The sequence below is a fragment of the Galeopterus variegatus genome, unplaced genomic scaffold (genome assembly GCF_000696425.1).
Source record: "Galeopterus variegatus unplaced genomic scaffold, G_variegatus-3.0.2 Scaffold3411, whole genome shotgun sequence".
In the NCBI taxonomy this organism is placed as follows: Eukaryota; Metazoa; Chordata; class Mammalia; order Dermoptera; family Cynocephalidae; genus Galeopterus; species Galeopterus variegatus.
The window spans coordinates 39437-65702 of NW_007729522.1; the positions used below are offsets into that span (position 1 = coordinate 39437).

The 26266-nt window shown below is 44.9% G+C and overlaps 1 protein-coding gene across 1 annotated transcript; it reads left to right on the forward strand.

The window, feature by feature from the left end:
- Positions 1-739: 739 nt before the first annotated feature.
- SERPINA6 (serpin peptidase inhibitor, clade A (alpha-1 antiproteinase, antitrypsin), member 6) lies at positions 740-10693 on the forward strand. The gene is made up of 4 exons (XM_008584938.1): positions 740-1349; positions 6226-6496; positions 9451-9598; positions 10422-10693. Exons 1-4 carry the CDS (start codon positions 740-742, stop codon positions 10605-10607), a joined length of 1215 nt encoding a protein of 404 aa, XP_008583160.1. The 3' UTR covers positions 10608-10693.
- The last annotated feature ends 15573 nt before the right edge of the window (positions 10694-26266 follow it).

The window sequence follows — 26266 nt, forward strand, 5'->3', positions numbered from 1 at the left end:
ACCTAAACTAATAATTGTTTGTTTAAATCCTATAGAAAATAAATGGTGGAATTACAAACCAAAATTACAATAATACTAGCTTTTATAATTGCCCATTCATTTAGCTTTACCAGATATCTTTATTTCTTCATAAAGCTATGAGTTACTGTTCAGTGTGCTTTCATTTCAACCTGAAGTGAAATGCCTTTTATTTCTTGCAGGGCAGGCATTGTGGTAATGAGTTCCTTCAGCTTTTGTATATCTGGGAATGTCTTCATTTTTTCCTCATTTTTGAAAGACAGTTTTGTTGGATATAGGATTCTTGGTTGACAGATTTGGTGGGTTGGGGGGGTTGTTTTGTTTTTTGATTTTTGATTTCAGCATTCTGAATATATCAATTGGGTGCATATTTAACCTTTCTGAGCATCTGGTTCTGCCTGCCTATAATCAGGTTAATAACATTTACTTTATGAGTGTTCTGAAGATTAGATGAGAGAATACAGACAAAATACCTAGATCAGTGCTGGGAGCCTGGGAACCACTTGATAAATCATAGTGGATATAATTCATACTTCAAATGAGGAAGCTGAAGCCCAGAGCCCTGCTGTGACTTGCCCCAGGTCACACAGCCAGTGTGGAGAAAGGAACTAGGGCTTGAATGGTGTCTCCTCCACCTGCCTCCTATTGCTCCACTGGCTCAGAAGCCACCACATCATCTAACAAGCATTTGTGATTTAGCAGGGCCTGGACATACTGGAAAATGCTACTCGCCCTATACACCTGTCTCCTCTGGCTATCCACCAGTGGCCTCTGGATCGTCCAGGCTGAGGACCTTGACACTGATGTGAACACAAGGAGTCATCACCGGGGCCTGGCTCCAACCAATGTTGACTTTGCTTTCAGCCTGTATAAGCATCTAGTGGCCTCAGCTCCCAACAAGAACATCTTCATCTCCCCCGTGAGCATCTCCATGACCTTAGCTATGCTGTCCCTGGGTACCTGTGGCCATACACAAACCCAGCTTCTTCAGGGCCTGGGCTTCAACCTCACTGAGATATCTGAGGCCGAGATCCACCAGGGCTTCCAGCACCTCCAGCACCTCCTCAGGGAGTCAGACACAAGCTTGGAAATGATCCTGGGCAATGCCTTGTTCCTTGACAGCAGCCTGGAGCTGCTGGAATCGTTCTCAGCAGACATTAAGCACTACTATGAGTCAGAGGCCTTGGCTGCAGATTTCCAGGACTGGGCTAGAGCCAGTAGACAGATCAACGAGTATATCAAGAATAAGACGCAAGGGAAAATTGAGGACTTGTTCTCAGACCTGGATAGCCCAGCCATCCTCATCCTGGTGAACTACATCTTCTTCAAAGGTACCCCTACCCATTGCATTCTGAAAAGGCCCCATCCACTATTGCCAAGGATAGTAACAGCCATCAAAATTCAGGGCACACTCTTGGGCAAAGCATTTGATTTTACAAAGCACACTTACATCCAGGAGTCTTCGTCTTCACCACAATCCTGTTGTGAAGGTCAAGTTATATCATCTTACAAAAGATAAAAATGACACCCAGAAGAGGTGATCAACTCACCCAAATTCTAGCAGGTTGGCTCGAGGCCCATGCATGTAACCATGACCAGTCTGGCTGCTCCACAGTCTACAAATATTAACTGAGCACTAAGAGTGAGTCAGGTACTAGCCAAAGGCTGGAAGTACAGCCTAGAACCAGATACAGCCCCTGCCCCCTCAGGAACCTCCAGATTCCCTCAAAGTCATCCTGCACACACTGCCTGCACTCTCACAGCCACTCTGACCACATCCCACCTCCACCAAACTACTGGGTTTTCCAGACTGCCTGTTCATAAAAATCTCCAGGGAGACTAAAGCCACAGATTCCAGAGCTTGTACCAGACCTACTGAAGCAAAACGACTGTAGGAAACCACTCTAATTTGTATTTCTAGCAAGCGCTCCTCTGATCCCAGATAAATTTTATAATCAGGCAAATTGGAGACACAATATCCCTGAGAATAAGATCTAAACTCCTTAGTCTAGAGCAGTGGTTCTCAGCAGAGGATGATCCCCTACCATCCCAGGGACATTGGCAATGTCTGGGGACATTTTTGGTTGTCACTACTAGAGGTGGGGTGGAGTGTGCTACTGGCATCTAGTGGATAGAGGCCAGGGAGGCTGCTAAACATCCTGCTCACATGACAGCCCCACAAAGATTATCTGCCCCAGAATGTCCATAGTGCCAAGGTTGAGAAACCCCAGCATAGAGATGTCTGCTTCTGTTCTCTGCAGCCTCACCCTCAACATTTTCCGTCCTCCAAGCTCTCAATACACAGCAGACAGACACACACACAGAGTCCAACCACACCAAATTCCTTCTGTGTCCTGAGCACGCCTGTCTCTGCAGGAACCCGTGTCAATCCCCTAACAGTGCTGTAACAAATTATTGCAAACGTGGTGGCTCAGAACAACACAGATTTATTACCTTACAGTTCTAGAGGTCAAAAGTTCAAAATGGGTCACAGTGGGCTGAAATCAAAATGTTGGTCAGGCTGGTTCTTTCTGGAGGCTCTAGGGGAGAATGTATTTTGAGGCTTTGCCCAGCCTCTACAGGTTGAGTATCCCTTATCCGAAATGTTTGGAACCAGAAAGAGTTTTGGATTTCAATTTTTTTTTAGATTTTGGAAGATTTGCAGATACTTAATCAGTTGAACACTCCAAATCTGAAAATCTGAAATCCTAAGTGCTCCGATAAGCATTTCCTTTCAGCATCATGTCAGTGCCCCAAAAGCTTTGGATTTTGGAGCATTTCAGATTTTGTTCTTCAGATAAGGGATGCTCTACCTGTAGAGGCCACCTGCAATCCTCGGCTTGTGACCCTCCCATCTTCAAAGCCAGTAATCGCATCACTCCAGCCTTGCTTCCATCATCAAACCTCCTTCTACAACTCTGACTGTCTTGCCTTCCTCTTCCACTCATAAGGACCCTCGTGATTACACTGGCCCACCTGGATAATCCAGGATAATCTCCTCATCTCAAAGCCAGCTGATCAGCAACCACAATTCCATTTACAACATTAAGTCCCCCTCAACTTGTAGCCTAACATAGTAACGGGTTCCAGGAATCAGGGTGTGAAGATCTTTGGGGTGTCATTATTCTGCCTGCCACAAAGCCCGTGCCCCTTCTGTCCCACGGACCCTCCCTGAATTTATCTGACTGCCTAAACTCTTCCCACCCTTCAAATCTTAGTTCCAAACTCACCTTCTCTGTGAAGCCCCCGCTGATTGCCTCGGGAAGCGCCTGCTCTTCATATGCATCCTCTGCAGTTCACCCACGCCTCGTTTTAGCAATCATCGCTGTAATGTAACCTGGGACCCAAGTGGTTCAATTTCAGTTAAGCAGTCACATTCAAAGAAATTCAGGTGAAACAGCCAAAACAAACAAACAAAAGCAGTCATTACAGTTTTTAACATGTGTCTCTCAACATTAAAGATCATCGGAGTCATAATCCCCAGCAAGGACTCCTCCTGCGCCCCCACCTCTCCTCCCCAGCACTCACACAGGGCCCCACTCACAGCTCCACCCCCCTCCTTATTGCCTGGACCCACTTAGCATCTCTGGTGCATCCTCTTCCTCCACCTGCCTCTCGGTCTTGCCCATTCTCCAGCACAAGTCCGGGAACCCCCTGGCAGAGGCCACCCTCCAGGGAGGGTGATGAGGGTGCAAGGCTGCCCAGGCAAAGGCAGCATTCTTTACAGCTGACAGCAGGAGGGCTGGGGAGGCTGGGAACAATTGTCCAGAAATGGTTCTGGTGCTCCCACGAATTCCACAGGCTGTCTCTCCCGCTAGACTGTGCACCCTTATGCATGGTGTCCTTGTCTCTTGAGGGCCCCAGTGCCTTTGCATAGGGCTTTTCACATACAGTGGGTGCACAGAGGCTCTGGCAACACAGCCTCGGGAAAGGCACAGTAAACCCAGGTGCAGGGAGGGCCCTGCTGAATCTGAGAGGGGCCTGAGCACCTGTGGGCGGCTGGTGGGACAGGTCTTGGTACGGTGTCATTCTGCACATGGTTTTCAGTGTTCTCCAGATGACAGCAGGGCTAAGTTGGTGGGAAACCACAACTCTTGGGCATAAGATCAGAGATTTTGAACATCTGAATGCAGGACCAGATGTTGATGGGTGCAGAATGCCTCCGTGTACAGAGATTTTCTATAACACAGTATAACTAATCAGTAAGCCCTTCGTTAAGCCAGGGGATGCCCTGAAATGTTTCCAGCAAGCCAGGATAACAAATAGAAATGGAGAGTGGTATAGCTGTTATCACTAAATTTAGGACATGTAAAATGTCCCTGGTATGTTCCTTATTTAGTATCTTTTTTTTTTTTGTCTTTTATTCTTGAGCAGTAACGGGATCGCAACCCTCGGTGTCGCGCCCGCACCGCGCTCAACCAGTGAGTGGACCGGTCTCTATATGGGATCCGAACCCTCGGCGGGAGCGCCACCGCGCTCCCAAGTGCCGCACTCTACGGAGTGCGCCACTGGGCCGGCCCCTTATTTAGTATCTTGACAGCTCTTTTTAGAAAACATTTAAAGTATTGACAAAAGATTTTTCAGGGGAATCATTCTTGCTCTCTCAGATTTTCCCCCATAAGTTCTTTAGTTTTCTTACCACCAGCTCTCTTAAGAATTTCTAAAAGAAATCCCTTAAAGTACAGGTTGAACCCCACTCTGTATTTTCTTTTGTGCCAAACTAGATATGTTATGCTTGCTTCTAGAAAAGAAATACTCAGTCAAAAGTAAGCAGCAAAATTTTAAGCTTGAAAAACCTAACAATGAAAAATATTTTAATCACAATTTTTTTTGCTGTAAGTTGAACAAGTTAGCAAACACCACCTCCTTCAGATCTGAGGACTACGGACTTCCTCAAACCATTTCACTGGCTGTGAGACACACGAACGTGATGAGTTTACACTCAGGCAGTGTCTGCAGACACTGAGGTTAGAGTGGTCGCTCACAATGGACCAGGCATAGCTCCTGGGTCTCCAGGCTCCATGGCCACAGCTCGTTTCCCTACATCCTCCAGCCTCTCCCCGTTGTCTCCATCAGTAGCTGTTACAGGGGTTTGAGGCTGGCTTAGAACCAAGAATTTTGGCTATGCACTCCACAGATTTCACAGGCAGTGGGATGGCAGAGGGTCTACCTGGCCACCCTCAGGCAGGCTCAGCAGGGAGGCCCTTAAATGGCCTCACAAGGGCTCCAGGGCTGAGGTCAAAGGCAGCCAGGACACCTGGAACCTGCTGGAATCAGGGTCATCAGTCATCTCCAGGCCTGGGAGACTTAACCCAGAGCAGGAGAGGCCCTGGTGAAACTCATCCCCTGTAAATATCCTGCAAGAGGACTCTGAGTTGTTTGGAAAGGCTCAAAAGGACAGCAGAGGTTCCATGGGTGCCATTACAGTCAGGCAGGCTTTGGCTTAGTTTGAGGAGCAATTTCCTTCCCATCAGAGCTGACAAGTCCTGTCTGTGAAGGTAGTGAGTTCCCCGTCCCAAGGCGAACACACAGGCTGGACGATGACCTCCTGGAACATGGGAGAGGGGTCCAAGGTCCAGCATGGGGATGGGAGTCTGGACCCTGAAGGATCTTCTCACCCGGACTCTACATTCGGGAAATGTGCTCTAGAACAAAGACCACATGGTGGGTCAGGAGCGTCCTGCAGGGGAGTGGGTACCATCGACTGGCCAGCATGGCTGGAGGGGTGTAAATGGATGGGTGCTCTATTCCCCTAAACCACCTCCTCTCGCCCCGCCAGGAACCTCGAGTTTGAGGCTGGAGGTCCAGCCCCTCTTCCAAAGCCCTCAGAGCCAGGGCCCATTCCAGGTCCAGGCGGGCCAAGGCAAAGTCTGGTTTAAGTGAATTCTACCCTCAAATCCCAGAACCAGCACTCTCTTGCTCTCTCCCCTCTTCCATGTTCAGAAGCCAATCTTGGAAACAGAGCTAATCCTCAACCCACTCCAAGAGGTGGACAGAACAGGCTTTAAACCTCTGGGAATTTTCACATCTTACCAGAAAACTCTAGCAGCTCCAATGGGGACATTGCAGACCGGGGGAGGCTGCCATGTCACTTGCTTTAGTGGTCACACCTGGCACTCTTCAGCCACCCCTGAGGCCACCCAAGCTGCATTTTCCTCCCTGCTCTACAGCACTGTCTCCTGCTTTCCCTCTTCCACCTCTTCCCAGGCACGTGGGCACAGCCCTTTGACCCGGAAAGCACCAGGGAGAAGAACTTCCACGTGAACAAGACGACCACGGTGAAGGTGCCCATGATGTTCCAGTCGAGCACCATCAAGTACCTTCGTGACTTGCTGCTCCCCTGCCAGGTGGTACAGCTGGACTACGTGGGCAACGGGACTGTCTTCTTCATCCTTCCAGACGAGGGGAAGATGGATACGGTCATCGCCTCACTGAGCCGGGATACGATTCAGAGATGGTCCCAGTCCCTGACCAGGGGGTAAGCCCTCCAGCCATCGTGTTGATTTCTGCAATGCGTGTGGTCCCAGAAGGTGGGGCAGTGGGAAAGGGGTGCACCTGGGCATCCTTCTTCCCCCAGACTTGCCTTCCAGGACTTATTGTTCTCCTGTCTGCTGGGTCCCCAATGGCCATGAGGTTCTCTGACCCAGAGGTCATACTTATTTATCAACCTGTTGATCAACACTGAGATGTTCTGAGGCATTCCACAAAGTCAAGTCCCCTTTCCCTGTGAGATTCATAACCACCCTCTGTATTATATTTTCACATCATTTTTATGAAGTGAGCTCCCCAACCACCCAACTCCCCACTTATCCATTTTGTTTTCTTACTTATCCGAAACGAGGCCCTGCTAAAGATTCATCAGATATGCCATTAAAAAATAATGAAAAGGACCTCTGCATACATTATGCAACCAATGCAAAGCCTATGAATGGTTCTTAAATCACTCAGTGTTTCTAACTCTCCTTCAATCAATCAATCAATCAGTAAATAAGTAAGAAAGCGAGGACATAAGTAGGTAATAGATAAGTAAAAAGAGAGCGAGGGGTGTATATGCTGATGGGCAGGTGGAGAGCCAGCCAATAGATTCCTTCCACCTCCAACCTCCAGTCCTAGCAAGGAGCTGGAGTTGGCACTCAGAGGTCAGCTGAGGATGGGAGTTAGCAATGAATCTCTCTCACTCTCAGGGAGATTCGAGTTCTGTCTGTGTGCAAGAATCAGAAAACACCAACCAACATGAAACCTGGTGACAGGTGGGGTGATGCAGACTCACAGGGCAGAGGAGATGCAGGAGAGGGAGCAGACACTTGGATCTGGAGTAGGTCAGGAAGGCTGGTGGAGCAGGCAGCATGTCATTCATTCATTCAGTATACAGAAACAGAAGCACTGCTATGTGCCATGCTCCAGGCTTAGCACAAGGCACAGCATGGTGAACAAGACAAAATAGAGACCTCAGAGACATGCACTCTAGAGCAGAAAAAAGATTCTGCTGGAACTGATGGTAATACAGTGACAGAAGCTGTGTCTGAGAGAGAGATGTGTACAGTGCTGCTGGAGGGAGGACAGAGGAAAGGGCATAGCACCAACCAAGGGGGTGGGAGGCACTCCCAGGGCCCCAGCAAAGCAGGGCAGCAGAAGGAGGGAGACAAATTCAGCTTGATTCGGTTTGGACCAACTTTGTAATCCAAGAACTTTGCAGTAGAAAATCCAGAAAGAAGCTCTTCTACTTTATCATCTATGTAGGTTTTGTGTTTTATGGTTTCAGGTTGTTTTCATTTTGAATGACATCCTCAGAGAGCTGGGTGCTTCTGGAGAGGTTAATCTAGTTCTGTAAATGGACATGGCAGTGCCTGAGAAGTACCTTTCTCCTGCAGGGAAGAGTAGTGTGGCCAGCTCTTTGCTTCAGAGTGATCCCGTATGTGGGGGACATAGTTCCGGAACAATCCACATGTATCCTTGAGAGAGTGTGTGTGTGCATGTGTGCATACACGTGTGTGTATGGGGTGTGAATCTGAGATTGTGTGATGTTAGGGATCCATTTGCCAGCTCTTTGTCCTTTTAATTGTTGCCATCCACCCCCTAAAAAGGAGCCTGTAATTTAGGTATAACACCACCAGACAGTGATATTGCACCATGGTTCATTCAAACAATAAATTCGGGACCTATTCTGTTGAGAAGGTGAAGGATAATCTTTCCCTTTAGACCAAAAATAATCTCTTCATGAAAATAGTTCAGTGTGAACAACTCTAATCAATAATACCTCCCTAAATCCCCATCACCGCACCCTCAGATCTGCGACTGTAAGTGACAATATGGTCCTGGTTTCTTCACGGTTCTGCTGCTTCCCAATAGCCAGACTTTGGGGAGTTCCTCAGCCTCTCTAAGTTGCAGGCTTTCAGTCTGGAAGTGGAAGATGCTGATCTCAGCCTCACAAGGCTTTGTGTGTGTGCGTGCCCGTACGATGGGCTGGAGAAGGTGAAGAGCGCACACTAGGCATCTGACATGTTCGTATGCTGGTCTCTCTTCCTTATGTTCAGTTCATATTTCCCCATCTAGAGAAGTCACATGTCCACGCCTCTTTGACTGCTCCTCCACTCCTTTTGACACAACTAAAACTCCATCCTGGCTGCTTGCCCGCCTCCAGGACTCCCCAGGGCTGCTTTGTTCAGTGAACAGAGGGTCTCCAGCCTTCCCTCCCGCCCATGGGAGCACCTGTGCATTCTCCCTGACAGCCCTCAGCTGCAGGGTTTCAGACCTCTCTCCCCCTGAAGAGCAGGAAAAAGGAGAAATTTAAAAATAAAACTAATGCCTTACTATGTTAAAAAGTGTAGATGCCCACCCAGCCCCAACATGATTCCTCTTACCTCTCCGGAACCCCACCTGCTTCATCCAGTGGAAACTACCAGTTGAATCAAGTTCTTGCAGAATCACAGAGCTTTAGCACCCAAGGGCCCTGAAAGAGCACGTGTTCAACCACCTTGTTGTGCACATGAGGACACAAGCACAGAGAGGGCAGGACTTGCCTAAAGCCACACAGCATTAGTGGCCCAGTTGGGCTCAGGACTGCCACTCCCTGCTAGGTGTTCCCTCCACCCCTCTGCTTTTAGCAGGGGGTGATCTGGGGACCAACAGGACTTCTTTAAGGACCATTGTCTTAAGTGTTCAGTGCTCCAGCTGTATCACAGGGGGAACTGGCTCAAAGGAATTGCCAAGAAGAAAAAAAGTTGTAACTCAAAAGCCCAAAGAAGAGGCAACCTGTGTGACAGAGGGAGAGGTAGGTCCTGCCTCTATCGTCCCTTCTCCTCTCCACAAAGGGCAGGTCAGGCTGGGAGGATCACAGGAGGAAATGGGATTCTGGCCAGGACAGGAGCTGCTGCTCTCTCCCTGCCAGGCCCGGCCCTGGAGTGTCCAACACCATGTGTTTGCCCCACACAGCCTGGTGGACCTGTACCTCCCGAAGGTCTCCATCTCTGGAGCCTATGACCTGGGGGGCGTGCTGGCAGACATGGGCATTGCAGACTTGTTTAGCGATCGGGCCAATTTCTCAGGCATCACCCCAGAGGCCCAGCTGAAGGTATCGAAGGTAAGTGTCATGGGAGCTCATCTCGTTATTTCCTCCAAAATTACAATAAAAAATAATAATAATAAGTAACATTGAGCTCATTCATAAATGGGCCTATAGGTCCCAGGTTGAGAACCCCAGTTCTGGTCCAAGCCCTCATTTCACAATGGGATAAATAGAGGCTCAGCAAGAAAATACGAGTTCCCTGAGGTCACACAGGAAGCTAGTGACAAGGAAGGGCCACAGGAGAGCCATAGCCTGGGTGTCTGCCTATCCCGCCAGACCACACAGAGGGGTCACTGTGGGAAATGAAGTTGTCACGGCAGGACTGTGAGCAGCTCCTGGCAAAAAGAAAACAGGAAAGTGGTAAATGTCTAATTGGGATCACATCGAGCCTTCTACCCAATTACATCACAACCAGGGATGTTTCAACAGTCAGGTCTATATCTCAGGTTCTGCATGGGCTCTCCCAAACAGAACAGGCATAAGCACTGCATAAATTGAACCCTAGCAAAGTGGACAGAGAGCAGGTCTCCCTGTGCTAGCCCAGGACCAGTAACGAGCACCTGATATGGACATTGAAGCCCAGTTCAAGCCACAAGGCCCCTAATCTCCATGTGATGGGCTCAACCCACCCTTATTATAGGGAGGAATTGTAGGTGCAGTCTGGGTTCTGAAGGAAGAAAGAACTACAGCCCAGGTAGTCCTTTCTGTACTGCTTTGATGAGGAGCCAGCAGGGGACCTTCTCTGACCCTCAGATTCACCTTCCATAGAGCCATGAGGAATGGAAGGCGCCTGACACGCAGCGGGCGCTCACCACCATGTTTCATCCATGCCCAACAGGTGGTCCATGAGGCCGTGCTGGAGCTCGATGAGAAAGGTGTCAAGGCAGCTGCCTCCACCGGGGTCACCCTAAACCTGGTGTCCGAGCCTCTCACCATCAGCTTCCACCAGCCCTTCCTCGTCCTGATCTTTGACCACTTCACATGGAGCAGCCTGTTCCTGGGCAAGGTTGTGAACCCAGCCTAAGAGTATTCCCACCCAGAAGCCAGGAACCATCTGACTTCGGGCATGAGCGACCCCACAGAAATGTTTTGGGGGGGTGGGAGATTCCCCCTAATTGTCTCCAGGTTCTTCTCCATCCAACCAGAGTTGTCTCTACCTTTAAGCATCTTGTAATAAACAACTGTTCTTGAAACTCTGATGACATGTGTGGTTGCAGGGAAAGGCACGGGACTCTGGAGGGCACACAGTTATAAAGGGGTATCTGCAAATCCCCAGACCTGGTATCTCATTCCTCTCGGGCTGCCATAACAAAGTACCATAGACTGGGTGGCTTATAAACAACAGAACACTATTTCTCACAGTTCGGGAGGCTGGGAGTCCAAGATCAGGGTGCCAGCACAGAGGGGTTCTGGTGAGGCTCACTTTCTTGGTCACAGATGGCTGAGCTCTCATTGTGTCCTTACAGGGCAGGAAGAGCAGAAGAGAGCACAGTGGGGTCTCTTTTATAAGGACACTAATCCCATTCATGAGAGCTCCACCTTCAAGACCTGATCACTTCCCAGAGGCCCCACCTCCTAACACCATCACCATAGGGGTGAGGATTTCAACATATGAATTGGGAGGGGACACAGACATTCACACCATAGCACTTGGTACCACCACAGGAGCAACTTCTCTGGCCAACAACCGCACCCCCCTTTCCTGACAAGTGCAGACAATGTGGTATCTTTGATTTGTCATGGGTCTTAGCGTCAGAATGGTGCAGGGCAGTGTGTGAGAAAGAGCAGGTCCTTAGAATGAGCCTGGCCTGAGACAGAACCCCAGCCAGGCCACTGAGAGGGAAGAGGCTGAAGCTTTGAGTTTTTCCTTCTAAGGTTCCCTCGGGGACTGGAAGTTTCTGGACTCCCACTGGAGGGGATGATACTTGAAGCCTGTTGTGAATGAACAGTGTTGTCTCACTCCAGAGAGATGGGAGGAGACCAATCAGATATGTGGGATAGATTCTAACATTCACTGGTTTTCCTTTCTTATCACAAAAGCAGTGCATGCTGAAGCAAAGCCCCAGGGGAGAGACTGGCCGGGCCACCTTGAGGCAGTTGTTCTGCCCCAAAACCAATATGATCCCATCCTCTCACACTAGTAACACCGTTTCCATTTGGTGGGCAATTAAATTTGTTTTGTTGGGTTTTATTTTTTTAGTATTTTTTTTACATTTTTATGTAAAACAACACTGAGTTTATAAATTTCCTCTCCCCTAATTCCATTCCACTGAATACACTATATATGTGCATATATATATATATACACACACACACACATGCACACATATATATGTGTGTGTGTATATATATATATATATAATTCAGAGCTTACTTTTTAATTTATTAACAGACCTTTAGAATAAATCAAAAGTGGCATTTTAAATTAATGTAGAAAACAAATCATATTAAAATATTTATTTAAAATGTTTGGGGACAACCAGATAGCCAGCTGAAAAACAAAGTAGAGTTGAAATCATTCTCGTCCTTATGTCAGGATCAATTCCAGATGGATCAAAGATTTAAATATAAAAACAATAAAATATTTTAAGTATTAAAAATAAAATTACAAGAAGTAGATATACAGGTATTTTAGAAATAATCTCATAATAAGAAAGGCTTATCTAAGAATGCTAAAATATCCAGAAGACTTTAAAGAAAAGATTGATACATTCAACTGTATAAAAAAAGTTTTAAGTATAATCAAATTTAAAAGACAAATGACAAACTGCCAAAAATATTGCCATTCATATTATACTCAAAGAGCTTATGTCTTCCACAGGTCGATTGTTTAAAAAAAAAAAAAAAGACAATCTGTTGGCGTAGAATAATGAAAGCTGCACAAATATGTTTCTTAAGTATCCTCCCAACAGACTATAAAATCAATAGTAGTGCAAATACAACTACACATGCCTTAAGCCCTCACCATTACATTACTACATGAAATTAAGGCCCCGGGAAGGGGGAGACATAAGGGACAGAGAAACATTTGAAGAAATAGTGGCTAGATTTTTTTTCCAAACTAAACACACAGGTTCAAGAAATTTAACAAATTTTAAAAATCCAAAGCAAGAAAAACACAAATAACACTAGCCAAGGCACGGCATCATCAAATTGCTGAAAACTAAGGATAAACAGCCAGAAAAAAGACACATTACAAACAGGGCACAAATATAAAGACATAGATCGATTACTCATCGGCAATTATGCCGGCCAGCTGATGTGAGCACAGACAAGGGTACATTACTTGTACGGTACTCATGCCAAAAACGTACAATCGAAGTTGACAAGAGGCAATATCCGACAAGTCCAAATCGAAAGACATCCTTCAAAATACCTGGCCAGTACTCTTCAGAAGGTCCTAGGTCAAGAAAGACAAAACCTGGCGAACTGTCCCAGATTGAACGCTGACCCAGAAAAAGGACATTGGTGAGACAACTGAAAGAAATTGAGTAACATTCATATAATACAGTATCAATGTGATTTCTTGGTTCTGATCTCTGTACTATGGTTACGTAGCAAGTTCATATATGCAGAAGTTGGGGAAGGGTATATGGGAACACCATAATTTTTGCAAATTTCTGTAAGTTTGAAGTTGTTTCTAAATAGTAAGTTAAAAAAGAAAAAAACATGCAAGCCATAACACAATGGAAAGATGTCCTTAAAGTTCTAGGGGGGAAATGTCAATAACATCTTTCAAAATGAAAAAAAAAAAAAAAAGAGCAAAAACAACCCTTCAAAAATGAAGGCAAAGTAAAGATTCTTTTCAGACAAAAAAAAAGTTGAGAAACAAAGAAATTTTAGAAGTAGTTCTTCAGAGAGAAAAAAGATGATTCCACATGGAAACTTGGACCTACACAAAAGAATGAAGAGCACCAGAAAGGGTAAATATGTGGGTAAAACAGATATATACATAATGTTTTTAAAATATCTTTAGAATATAATTTACCGTTTAAATCAAAATATAATGACAACATATTTTGGTTCGGTGGTTATAATTATTGCTTCTCGCTCCAAATCCTCCCTTCATTGCTACTCTGCAAAAATCGATCTGGACTTTTTCAGCATTTTTGTTTTGCCAGCCAGGTGCAACGTTAAGCTTTGTTAGTAGAGGGCGCAAGAGAGACCTTGAAGGACGAAGAGGCTCCACCTTCCTGGATCAGGTCAAAAAACTTTGAGATAAAGAAGAACTAGGTAATAGATGATAGATCTACAGGAGATAGATTGGATATATAGGTATATAAATAGATGGTCGATAGATACAGACAGATAGATGGCGTATACTTTGAGAAATAGAAATTGAAAGGTACTTACATAAATATACATATTTATGTTTCTAAATGTGCACACGCGCAAGCACACACACACACACACACGTGTGTGTGTGTGTGTCTGATTTCTAACGCCAGCATCTTACTTAATAAGAAAACACTAAATGCATTCCCACTAAAGTAAAAAGGAAGACAAGGCTGCTTATTATCTCACATTGTACTGTGGGTATTAGCCAATGCAATTAGACAAGAGGAAGCAGAAGCATAAGAATTGGGGAAAATGAAGTAAAACTATCTCTATTTGCAGATGACATGGAAATATACCTACATAACTGTAACTAGACAAGATGATACCAAAGTCCACATAGAAAAATAAACATGCAAATGAATGATAACATAAACTCAAACAATAAAATAATTCAGCAAGATATCAGTATATAGAATTAACGTGCAAACAATAGCAGACTTCATATAACAAATAATAATAATGTAAAAGAAAACCCAATCACAACCAAAAAGATACCACTTTTAAAAGCTTGGGAATAAACTTAAAAAGACATGTGCAGAATCTATTTTGAGAAAATTATAAAAGGCTCCTTAAAAACACAAAATTTGATTGGGCAAATAGAAAAATACTCCTCAACATCATCTAGACATCAGTTTTCCTTAAGTTAATTTATCAATTTAATGGGATTCCAATAAAAATAACACATTTTTTTTTTACCAAAGTATTATCTGATCTATGATGATATGAAAAAATAAACATGCAAGAATGGCCAGGAAAACACCGAAAAGGAAATGCTATAGAGGAAGGGGGAGGAGGAGGAGAAGGGACTATCCTGACCAGATGTTAAAGCCCACTACACAGATTCCTTAATTAAAACTGGTACTGGCACATGGGTAGGCAAGTCAATGGAATAGGTTAGAAAGTCTGGAACTATGAGTAGACCCAAGTACAAATGGAAATTTAATATTTGATAAGGAAGGGCTTTTAAATAAATGGCATCAGGACAACTGGATAGCCATTTGAAAACAAAATAAAATTAGATTCATTCCTTACACCATACAGAAAAATAAACCAAGGAAAGAGATCTAAATGTAAAAAATGAAATTACACAAGTATTAAAAGAAAACATGGGTAAATTCATCTACAATTTAGGTGTAAGAAAAGGTTTTCTAACCGTGACTCAAAGTCCAAATGAAATTAAAGATGGGATTGATAAATTCAACTACACAAAAACTTTTTTAATTGCATGGTCAAAAAATTTATATGCAAATGAAAAGACAAGTGAAAACATGAAAGAAAATATTATCAAGTTGCATCACTGATAAAGAGCTAATAACACTAATATATGAAGAACTTTTTTAAAAATTGAGAAAGAAATATCAAAAATCTTACAGAAAAATGGGCAAGAGACAGGAAATATAGAGATTTAGATAGCAATTAAACATTTAAAAATATGTTCAACTTTACTTAAAATAAAAAATGCAAACTAAAACTACACGGAGATACCATTTCCTATCCATCAGATTGGCAAAAATTTGAAAGCTTCATGATATACTCTATTGACTGTGTGGAAACAGTAATTCTCATACATTGCTACTGGGATGCAAAAATTTCCCCTGTGGACGAGAATTTGGCAGAATATAATGTATTAGTTTCCTAAGACTAATGTAACAAACTACCACAGAATGGGTGGCTTTAAACAACATAAATAAATTCTTGCCAAGTTTTGGAAGGCAGAAGTCTGAGATCAAGGTGTTGACAGGGTCTGTTTTTTCCAGAGGCTCTGAGAGAGAATCCATCCCCTGCCTCTCTCCTAGCTTCTTGTGGCTGCTGGCAATCCTTGGCACTCCATGGCTTATAGACACATCACTCCAGTATCTGCCTCCATCTTCCCATGGCCTTGTCCAATATTCTCTGTCACCAATCTCCCTTTCCTTTCTCTTATAAGGACACTTGTCGTTGGAGTTAGGGACCATGCTAAATTCAGAATGATCTCATTTTCTGATTTTTAACTTAAGGACACCTACAAAGACCCTTTTCCCAAATAAGGTCACATTCACAGGTTATGAGCATTAGGGCTTGGACATATCTTTTTGGGAGGTCACTATTCAACCCAATATATATAACAAAAATACAGATACATTTATCTTTGATCCAGAAATCCCACTCGAAGAATTTAGCCAAAAGACACACCTCTGACAATGTTTTTAATAATCTACACAAGGTTACTAACTGCATTATTTGTAACTGCAAAATATTGGAAACTATTTAAATGTCCAAGCATAGGTGATTAGTTGAATAAACAATAGAGTACCATGAAATTGTAAAAAATCCCAAAAACAAAAACCGAAGACAATCTCTACAAACTGATTTTGTAAGGAAGAAGAAATAAGAGAGTACGAACATATATACTTGTCCTTATAAACATATATATATGTGTGAAGAATAAGCCAGAACGTAATTAAATGTTTACTTACAAAAGATTGGGGCTGGCCCAGAGTGGAAGGGTGGGGAGGGAATGGCACTCTCCTTCATGTACCTTTTTATATGGTTTAGACTTTGGGAACGATGCTAATATTCTATATGTAAATTAGCAAGAGGACAAAAGCCCTGAAACAGAATGAAAAGAAAAGCAAATGTACTCAAATATATTCCAGACAGATAACATAACTACATGGAAGGGGAGAAAAGGAGTAATCCACAGAACTTTTGAACACAGTGCTTGGACAATAGACCCCCAGTTTCAAGGATAAAAAACTGTAAACACATCTTGAAACCTTCTTTGCAAGTCAGAATGGTGGATTAACCTGAACCCAGGATACTTTTGTTAATTTTGCAAAGAGTTTCATCTTTTTTGTTTTCATTTGGGGACCTTTTTGCCCAGAAAATGTAGGAAGAGAGGGGTTTGGGGTTTGGGTTTTTTTTTTGTTTTTTTTTGAGTGAATATTATAGGTATCTGCGTTGGGTGGATTTTGTTTTCTTGAATCTTGATTTATTTTTTAGATACAGTGGCCTATTAATGAGCCTCAGTTGTCTTCAGAGCTTGGATTCCTTAAAACTTTTGGCATTGTTTACACACTGCTGATAAGACATTTGAATTTCTCTAAAGATTTTCCTAGGGTGAAAATTATTATTTTACCTGCCCCTTTTTATTTGTTCCATGATGGCCTGACTTTTCTGAAAGGCCAGGATGGAAAAATAGTACTTTAACCTCAGTTCAATATTCATTTACTCTTATTTAGGTGATACATACATATTCGCATTTTTGTGACATTGTTTTTGTCCAGTTTTTGTGTAAATGTTCTGCTAGTATGAGAGAATACACTTTCCGTATGAAATATTTGTTTTATGTCAGGTAGTTTACATTTGCTCATCTTTTGTGAATGTGAAAAATCAGAAATTGAGCCTACTTTGGAAAGAAGGCATGGAGCAGCTGGGTTTTGTATCAGTTCATTTTTGTGTTGCTGTAACAGAATACCTGGGTAACTTATAAAGAACAGAGGTTTATTTGGCTCACGATTCTGGGACAGCTGCTTCTGGCTGGTCCTCAGGCTGCTTCTACTCATGGTGGAAAGTAGCAGTCAGCCAGTGGGTACAAGCAGATCACATGGTGAGAGGAAGCAAGAGAGAGAGAGAGAGAGAGAGAGAGGGGAGGTGCCAGGGTCTTTTAAACAACCAGCTCTCACAGGAACTAATAGAGCGAGAACTCACTCATTAATCCCCCCTCCCCCAGGGAGAGCATTAATCCATTCATGGGGGATCCACCCCCATGACTCAAACAGATCCCAATACTGCCACAGTGGGGATCAGATTTCTGCATGAGTCCTGGGAGGACAACACATCCAAACTCTATCAGGTTTGGAGGAGCCTAGACTTGGTAGCTTCCTCGTTCTGGGTGTACAGGCATGAAAGCACTTTTACCACGTTCTTGATCCACTTACATTCTAGGGAAGCTTCTTTCAGAGTTCTTGTTTGTATGTGACTGTCCTTTGTGGAAACGCTGTATGCCTGGTAGCATTCTTGCTCACTCTGTTTTTTTTTTTTTTTTTTTCCTTTTTGTCTTTTTTTCGTGACCGGCAACGGATTGCAACCCTCGGTGTTGCGCCTGCACCTCGCTCAGCCAGTGAGCGGCCGGTCTGTATGTGGGATTTGAACCCTCGGCGGGAGCGCCGCCACACTCCCAAGCGGTGCACTGTAGCAGTGCGCCACCGGGCCGGCCCTCACTCTGTTTTTCATAGTTCAGAAAAAGAAGTTTCAGTTGGCTAATAGAATATGTTTCATGTAGAACAAAAATGTTTTTCAGGCTGGCCTGGCGGCGCACGGGAGAGTGTGCCGCTTGGGAGCATGGCAGCGCTCCCTCTGAGGGCTGGGATCCCATGTGGAGACCAGTTCCCGCTCACTGGCTGAGCGCGGTGCGGGCGCAGCACCAAGGGTTGCGATCCCGTTACCGGTCAGTAAAAAAGGAAAAAGAAAAAAGAACAAAAATGTTTTTCATGAAGAGCATTGAGGGAGTAAGGATAGGTAAGAGCTAAGCATAGTTTTTAATTTTGGCTCTGAAAAATTATATTACTCTAAACATGTTTGGGATGCCTATACAGGCCTTTAAAACTGGGTTTGTATGCTAATGCCTTGTTTATCTACCATGCAGGAACATTTTACATTAATACTGTACTGTTTTATATTAATACTGCATGCTTTTCTATGTGAATTGAATAAAGGCTGTCATAAGCACTGTAACAAAAATAGCATATACGTGTGTGTATGAGTGTGCAGATGTCAATACAGACATATATAGAATTGCAAAACATGTATAAAATTAAAAATTAGTAAATCTGACTAAAAGATTATAGGAGTTCTTGATACTATTCTTGTAATTTTACTTTAAGATTAAAATAATTTAAAAATAAAATGCTTAAAATTAAAATCTGAAATAAGTTAGTACCAGCAGCATAAAGAAAAATAGGTAAAGGACACAACCACAGTTTACAGTCCAGGACAGGTAGGTGTGTGTGTGTGTGTGGGCCAGCGTGCAGGCCCAGATGCCCGGCGAACACCTTGACCAGTGTCCAGGTTTCAGGCAGTCTAGCTCCTGATTGACCTAGAGGTTCCCTCCTCCACCACACAGTGTTCAGCACTGTGCCCTATGTCCTGGGCCCTGCAAGATGTGCCTGAAGCCACGTGGCTGGATGGGAAATTTCCAGCCTGCCCTGGCAAGGTTGCCTATGAGATCCTAAGTCGGCTTTTCTGCAGGGTCACCTCCTTCAAAATCCTTCAGTTACTAAGCAACCATTCACTCCCACCACCACGACCTTCGCACCCTTGATTTAGCCCCAGGAATCCTGGGCAACCAATCAGCCAATCCCTCTGACTCAGGCAGAGACATAAAAACAATGCTGACAGCTGCTCCCATTCACCATGCCAGGCACTCAGTGGAGCGCTTGTCACAGACATCTTATTTATTTGTAGGACAACCTGCCCATGAAGTTTGTTCTGTTATTATCTCCATTTTACTGAGGCCCTGACTGGACCTCAGTGCAGCAGCATCACCACAGGGACTCTGGGGACCCAGCTCTGCAGTGGCACCTTGGGGACTGGCATCCTTGTTCTCAGGTGGCACAGGCAGCTGTGGCATGTTGAGGTATCTAACATGGGTTCACAAACCACAGGAAACCTCACTGAAGGCAGATGGGGTGGTCGGCAGGAAAAGAAGCCACATGGCAGACTGCATGGAGAAAAAGACTGTTCACCAACAGCATATGAGAGTTCCTTTTTCTCCACAACCTCGCCAGCACTTATCATTCTCAGCCTTTTGGATTTTAGCCATCCTAACTGGGGTGAGATGGTATCTTGGTGTGGTTTTGATTTGCATTTCCCGAATGCTGAGTGATGTTGAGCATTTTTGCATGCCTCTGTTGGCCATTCGTATATCTTCCTTTGAGAAATGCCTATGACCCAGCTATTCCACTGCTGGGAATATATCCAGAGGAATGGAAATCATTATGCTGAAGGGATACCTGTACTCCAGTGTTTATTGCAGCACTGTTTACAATAGCCAAGAATTGGAAACCAGCCCAAATGTCCATCATCTGATGAGTGGATAAGGACACTGTGGTATATCTACACAATGGAATACTACTCTGCTATAAAAAGGAATGAAATACTGCCATTCACACCAACATGGATGGACCTAGAGAGAATTATATTAAGTGAAACAAGTCAGGCACAGAAAGAGAAATACCACATGTTTTCACTTATTTTGGGGAGCTAAAAACAAATAGACAAATACACCAACAAATGGAGGGGGCAGGGAAGAAGACACAACAATCACAATTCCTTGAACTTGTTAAGACAAGTGAACAGATATGATGTTGATGGAGAGGGGAGAGGGAGGGAGGAGGAAAGAATCGGTAAAGGGACATGAAAATCAATTACGTTGTATATTGATAAAAGAAAAGAAAGAAAGGACTGTTCACAGACTCATGTGACACATCCCTGGGGAGAGCCCTGGCTGGGCTTGGACGTGCTGCCTGCGCAGGTGGACGCTGTGCTGGGGAGATTGGGTTCGCACTGGCCATGGCCAGGGAAGCCTCTGGGGAAGGACAATTTCCATCCCATCCGGCTCCCCCTCTTCCTCTTTCCTAAAATGGCTTCCAAATTTAGATTCCTGAAGCCCACCTTTTGTCTTGCCTCTCCCCTGCTCCCAAACCTTCAATGGCTCCCTACTGCCCTCTGCCCCCCAGATCATCATATCCCATGAGGAAAAGGATCCCTGTCCCTCTCTCTACATGCCTATATCCTACCTTCTGTCCCCCAACCTGCATAAAAGTCATCCTGAGCAGCTTGACTCCCTTCCAGGTGAGAGGAAATCTTAGTTAAAATCTATTGTCATAGTAGGTGACTGTGCTGGTTAAGTCAGGGCCTTAGGAGACATCGCACTGCTTTCAGAGCCAGAGGCCAAGGTTTGGGTTCAAATGCAGAGCTGCATGTCCTTGAACAAGTTACCTGACCACTCTGAGCATCTGTTTCCTTATACCCTCTAAGGAAAACCTATTGTTTCTCTCCTACTGAAAAGTCCTTTTGATTCTACCAGAGAAAAAGCTCCTCTCAAGGAAAGCTTTGTCATTTAGCCTGTGGGGCTAGGCAGGCTGCAGGTGCTAAGCATTCAGGCTTCTCATTACCCACAAGTTTCCCCCTCCTCGCCGAGCACCGCTCTCAGTAGGCTTCGCAGGGCAACCATAGTGGACTTGCCTGGGCCATCAGCTTTGCAGCGCTGAGGACAGACAGATCAGTCTGCAATCTTGTTAGGTGTCACAGGGTGAGGCAGGGTGGAGCAGAGCCTGCAGCTGAAGCAGGAAATCAAAAGACCAATGGATACGATGTGACGTTTCAGTAAATGCATACATTCTGTAATGATCCAATCGGGGTATTGAGCATATCCATCACCTCAAACATTTATCATTTCTTTATGGTGAGAACATTCAAAATCCTCTCTTCTAGCTATTTGGAAATGTACCCCATAAATATGTACCATTATTATGTGTCAATTAAAAATGTAATGAGGTTTTATTTCAGAATAAATATTACAAATGTTTAGTAAATCATTTTGCATTAAAGATATATAAATTGAAAAAAAAAAAAAAAAGACCAATGAGGAAGCGGGAGAGCCAGGCCTCCTTGGAAACCGTTTGTCCCAGGCATAGGCACATTGCTGGACTTGGGAAGCCCTTTTTTTCCTACCTCTGTGCTACTGTAGGGGAAGCTAAATGTCATCTCCACCTGTCTGAGTTCTCTGTGTAATAAAAGACAGAAAAGCAAGTTTATTAACGTGTGCAGCACATATCAAGCAGGAGAAATCTCCATGAAAAGTAACTTAAAGTGGTGGCATAGAACTCCACTTAGACAGGCTTTTCAACAAGGAACAATAAATTAACAGAGAAGTGACAGGAGAAAGGAAAGCGGATTTAGGCTTCCCCGCCCGCAATTGTGGAAGGTAAATAAATGGGAAGAAACTAATGGAGTTAGGTTTGTTTGCAGATTTCCCTGTGCCTTCTCTGGGTGGATGAGTCTACACTTGTCTCCAGCAGAAGAGAGTTTATATCCTGTCTTCAGGCAGAAAGCGGGGAAGATAAGGAGAACTTTCCCTCTGTTTGCTGCTTCTTAATTATCTCCAGCTCAAAAATAATTTTAATGTCAAAGAGGCATACATTGGGGTAACAGATTCTCCTTTCCTTCGCTACCCACCCGCCCGGACACCGCTCCTGATCTGATCCACACAAAGGGTCTCTCACTGCTTCCTGCAGCCTGATTATGGCCTCCCTGCTGTCTTTCAGACATTTACCCCCTTAGCTCCCAGGACTAATTTGCTTTAGAAGCCCCTTGACCTGGCCCTGAAGAGAGGCTTTCAGAAGTGGCCTCCTGCTTGAGGGAGTTCAAGGAAGGGTTCTACTGTCGCCTCTGAGTTGACTCTGGTCACCCTAAATCTTCCGGTCAGAGCTTTCCTAGTCTTTCTCTGCAGAGGCGCATGAGCAGCTGAAGTCACCTGGAAGATGGATGGCCTGGTTCTGTTCTGCTCAGCACTAGCAGGAAAGGCCTTCCCAGGTGCAGGCCTGCATTTCCTCCTGCTTAAAATCAAAGTCTGGGGACAGGGCTTGCCTCTGAGGTTCATTCTGGCTCTAAAATTTTACAATAAATACCATTCATTTAGCACTTCCCACTAGGTATAGCACCAAGCTCTTCACAGGTACTATTCCATTTCATCATCCCAGTGGTCCCAACAGCTCAGCCTTGGGAGCCCCATTTTACAGATCAGGAAAATGAGGCTAAGAGAGGTTAAGTAGCTTGCTCAGGGTCACCCAGCTGGTGAAAGAGCTTGAGCAACAGTGTTACACATTGGGTTTCTCACTTTCCCATATGATTAGAAGGCTGAAGGTCAAAGAGTGGTGTTGCATAAATAAAATATTTATATATTTTATTTTTCCTATATTTTAAAATATAGAAAAATGGTCAGGGCCCCTGAGATGTTCGGAATCTTGCCGAGCATTTGATGTAACTATACATGTGTGCCCAGGTGTTCCTTTGTTATTGCCTAATGAAATTGTGCATGTGCACCCAGGTGTCCTGGGTTATGCACTTAAGTATAAAGGATGAGTGGCTCTGATCTACAGTGCCCCCCAACCCCCGAGATGCCCCCCGGGAGGTCATGGGGAGGCTGCTAATGCTGCTGGAGGCTGTTGCTGCAAGTGCCCCCAGGACCCTCCAAGAGGCCACCACCGCCGCTGCTGCTGAGGACTGAGCTCATGTCGTCTGCCAACAGCTCCTGGGTTCTTTCCCAGTTATCTAGTGTGGACCTGCATGTGAGGGGTCTGATGACCCAGCCTAGCATGTGAGGGGTGTGGTGGCCCAGTCTGTACAATGGGTTTGAAGGGTCTGTGGGCCCTAACTGTGACAATACAAATGGAAACTTAGTATAACTAAAATAATGAAATGTTTTGTCTCTAGTTATGAATTGCCTAATCCGACAACTGGCATAGTCACCTAGCTTTATAGGTGTGCAGCACCCCTGCTGGGAGCAGTACAAGAATCATGTCCCATAGAGCAAGGAGGACTTCTGAGCCAGAAGTTCCTGGGGGGGGCAAGGCTTACAGCCTCACAAACAATACTGTCCTCCCCTTCCAGGTTCCTCAGTGCTGCTATTTGTAGCCCAGAATCTTGGTTCTGACCATTTCACAGAGGAGAAAAAGCAAGCTCAGAGAGGTCCATCAGCTACAACAGAGGTCCAACAGGAATTGGGAGTAGAGAACCTGGGATCCAAGCCCAGGGGCCCTGACTGCAGCTTTCATGTGCTTTTTAATACATTCTGCTGCCTTCCTTTATAAATACCCCTTTCTGAAATCCCAGCAGCACTTTTAAGAGCCTCCCAAAGGTACCATGATGACTTTTATGGCACTTCTGAAGCCCCTGGTGAATACTGTGCTCCATGTTGCTTCTGCTCAGATGTTTGGCAAAGCAGACACTCCCCCCAGCCTGCAGGAAGCAGCTGCTGCCTCTTGGAGCTAACAAGCCTCCAGCTGCCATGCAGCCCTCAGCTGTAGAGCTTGAAGTGGATGGGAAGGGAGCCCAGCCCAGCCCATTCGCATCCCTCACTTTGACCTCTTCAGGCACTGCTTACCCACAGAGCAGGTACTGCCCAAAAGGAACAATCTGGTAACTTGTTGGGGCATTTCTGATTTTCACAAAGGTTTGGGGGAGTACTACTGGCATTTAGTGATTGTCTTAGTCCATTTTCTGTTGCTATAATTGAATACCTGAGACTGGGTAATTTATAAAGAAAAGAGATTTATTTTTTTACAGTTTTGGAGGCTGGGAAGTCCAAGGCTGAGAAGCTGCATTCAGGGAGGGTCTTCTTGCTGGTGGGGACTCTGCAGTCAGAGGGGGCACAGGTCATCACCTGGCAAGGGGGCTTTTATAACAGACCCACTTTTGTGATAACCCATTAATCCATGAATGGGTTAATCCATTCACAAGGGCAGAGCCATCATGACCTAATCACCTCCCAATCACCACCCACCTCTCAGTACTGCTGCACTGGGAACCAAGTGTCCAGCACATGAACTTTGGGGGGACACATCCAAACCATAGCAATGATTGAGGGTCAGTGGTGCCAGACATACCAGAACATGCAGGACAGTCCACCACATTAAAGAAGTGACCCAGGTCCCGCATGGCTCAAATGTCCCATCTCAAGTTCCCTTGAGCAAAAAACCCATTCAAAACTTATCTGAGCCTAGACCTCCACAGTCCCAGGGCTGTTTTATTTCATATAAAAATGCACCATTTCCCCTGTTTTACTATGCAATAAATTTTCTATGAAGACAACTACCACATAAATCAGTGGAAGATTTAAATTTTGTTTTGTCTGGAATTTTACCAAGCATTAGTTACAATTTCAGAAAATCATATCACTGGTAGTAATATTGGTTGTAGTACTGAATGGCCGACACTATGGAGTGCCAGCACCGACAGAGACTCTCACACTGCCCTGCATCTGCCGGCAGCCCTACATCTTCCAGTGTAGTTATGCCAGAGCATCTGCATAGTCAAAGACACATTATTTTCTCATAATTTACTTTTACTTCACCTTCATATTATACATAGAGCATTATTGTGTTTTGTTTTGTTAATTTTGTGGGTAGGTTATACTAATCATAAATTTCACTTCAAGGGTAGTAAGGGGCACATTAAAAAAAAGGGGGAGTCTGATAAGTCTGAGGAATCTTGTCTTAAAGGATCTGTGCAAGCGTTGATTTCAAGTACTTGAGGATTCATTCTCATGAGTTCAGCAAGATTGGGAAGTTATAAATTTATCTTGAAATAGGCTTTGCATTGTATTGATTACCTGTCTCCCTCACTGTACTGACAGTTGCTTGGGGGGTAGGAGAGCAGGTCTTAAACACCCCCTGCTAACCACACACAGGGCCCAGTACTGGGTTGGGGTCCCAGGAAGCACCCATGAGACCCGCCATGGCCTTGTTTCTCATGAGGTGTCTAGCACCCAGAGTAACTCAAGAGAAATCCCCACAGCCCATCCCAGAAGTTGAATCGTACTAGGGCAAAGCCTTGAGTTGAAAAGCAGAAGCAGCTCTCATGGTGGAATTTCAGCCATATTCAAGGTTGCAGAAGGAGCTGGGGAATATGGGAAGCCTCCCTCTAAGTCTGTTTTTCCAGAAACTCCATCATCTCTGAGCAGGATGTTAATCAGCAACAGTCCCACAGGGGTGAGGAAGTGGGGAGGCAGGGATCACACTTTGGAACAGCAAATATTTGCTGAAGGCTTTGGGCTGCGAAGCTTAACTTTGTCTTTGCTCTTCCCAGGTACCAGAGGCCACACACTGGTAAGAGGTAGTGGATTACAGGGAGAACTTCAAAGTGTCTAACTAGAGAGGGATGGGGAGAGACGATGTTCTTGTTTCCTCTCAGTGGGCACCAAAGTGAGTGGGTGGGTATCTGGACATCCCAGAGTCTCAGCCCTAGACTACACAGGGACTGTGCATCCAAGCTTGGGGCAGGGGTGGAGTGAGAGTTGTGCTGCAGACAAAAAGGGCTCCTCTGCAGGGAGGAGGGCAGGGGAGGGAGGCTTTGAAGGCTTGATATTTCGTCCACCACAATTCATTGCCCAGGTGAGCAAGCCTCCATCTTCCAGGGCTTGGGGGAGGAAGGGAGTGCTGCTGTTCCAGGCACACTGCACCAGGGCTCAGAAGGGGCAGGTGAGCTGCTGGTTTCTTACCACTCAGGTTCTAGTTAGGAAGATGTGTCCTCGTCATGCTTCACTGCTCCCTAGTCCCAGGAGCACCCCCTGCACTGCATACA

Excerpts from the sequence above, each read along its gene's own strand:
- SERPINA6 (XM_008584938.1), top strand. The coding sequence starts at position 740 with ATGCTACTCGCCCTATACACCTGTCTCCTCTGGCTATCCACCAGTGGC. Across the intron at positions 6,497-9,450 it reads TCCCAGTCCCTGACCAGGGG|CCTGGTGGACCTGTACCTCC; the intron begins GTAAGCCCTCCA and ends TGCCCCACACAG. Across the intron at positions 9,599-10,421 it reads CCCAGCTGAAGGTATCGAAG|GTGGTCCATGAGGCCGTGCT; the intron begins GTAAGTGTCATG and ends CATGCCCAACAG.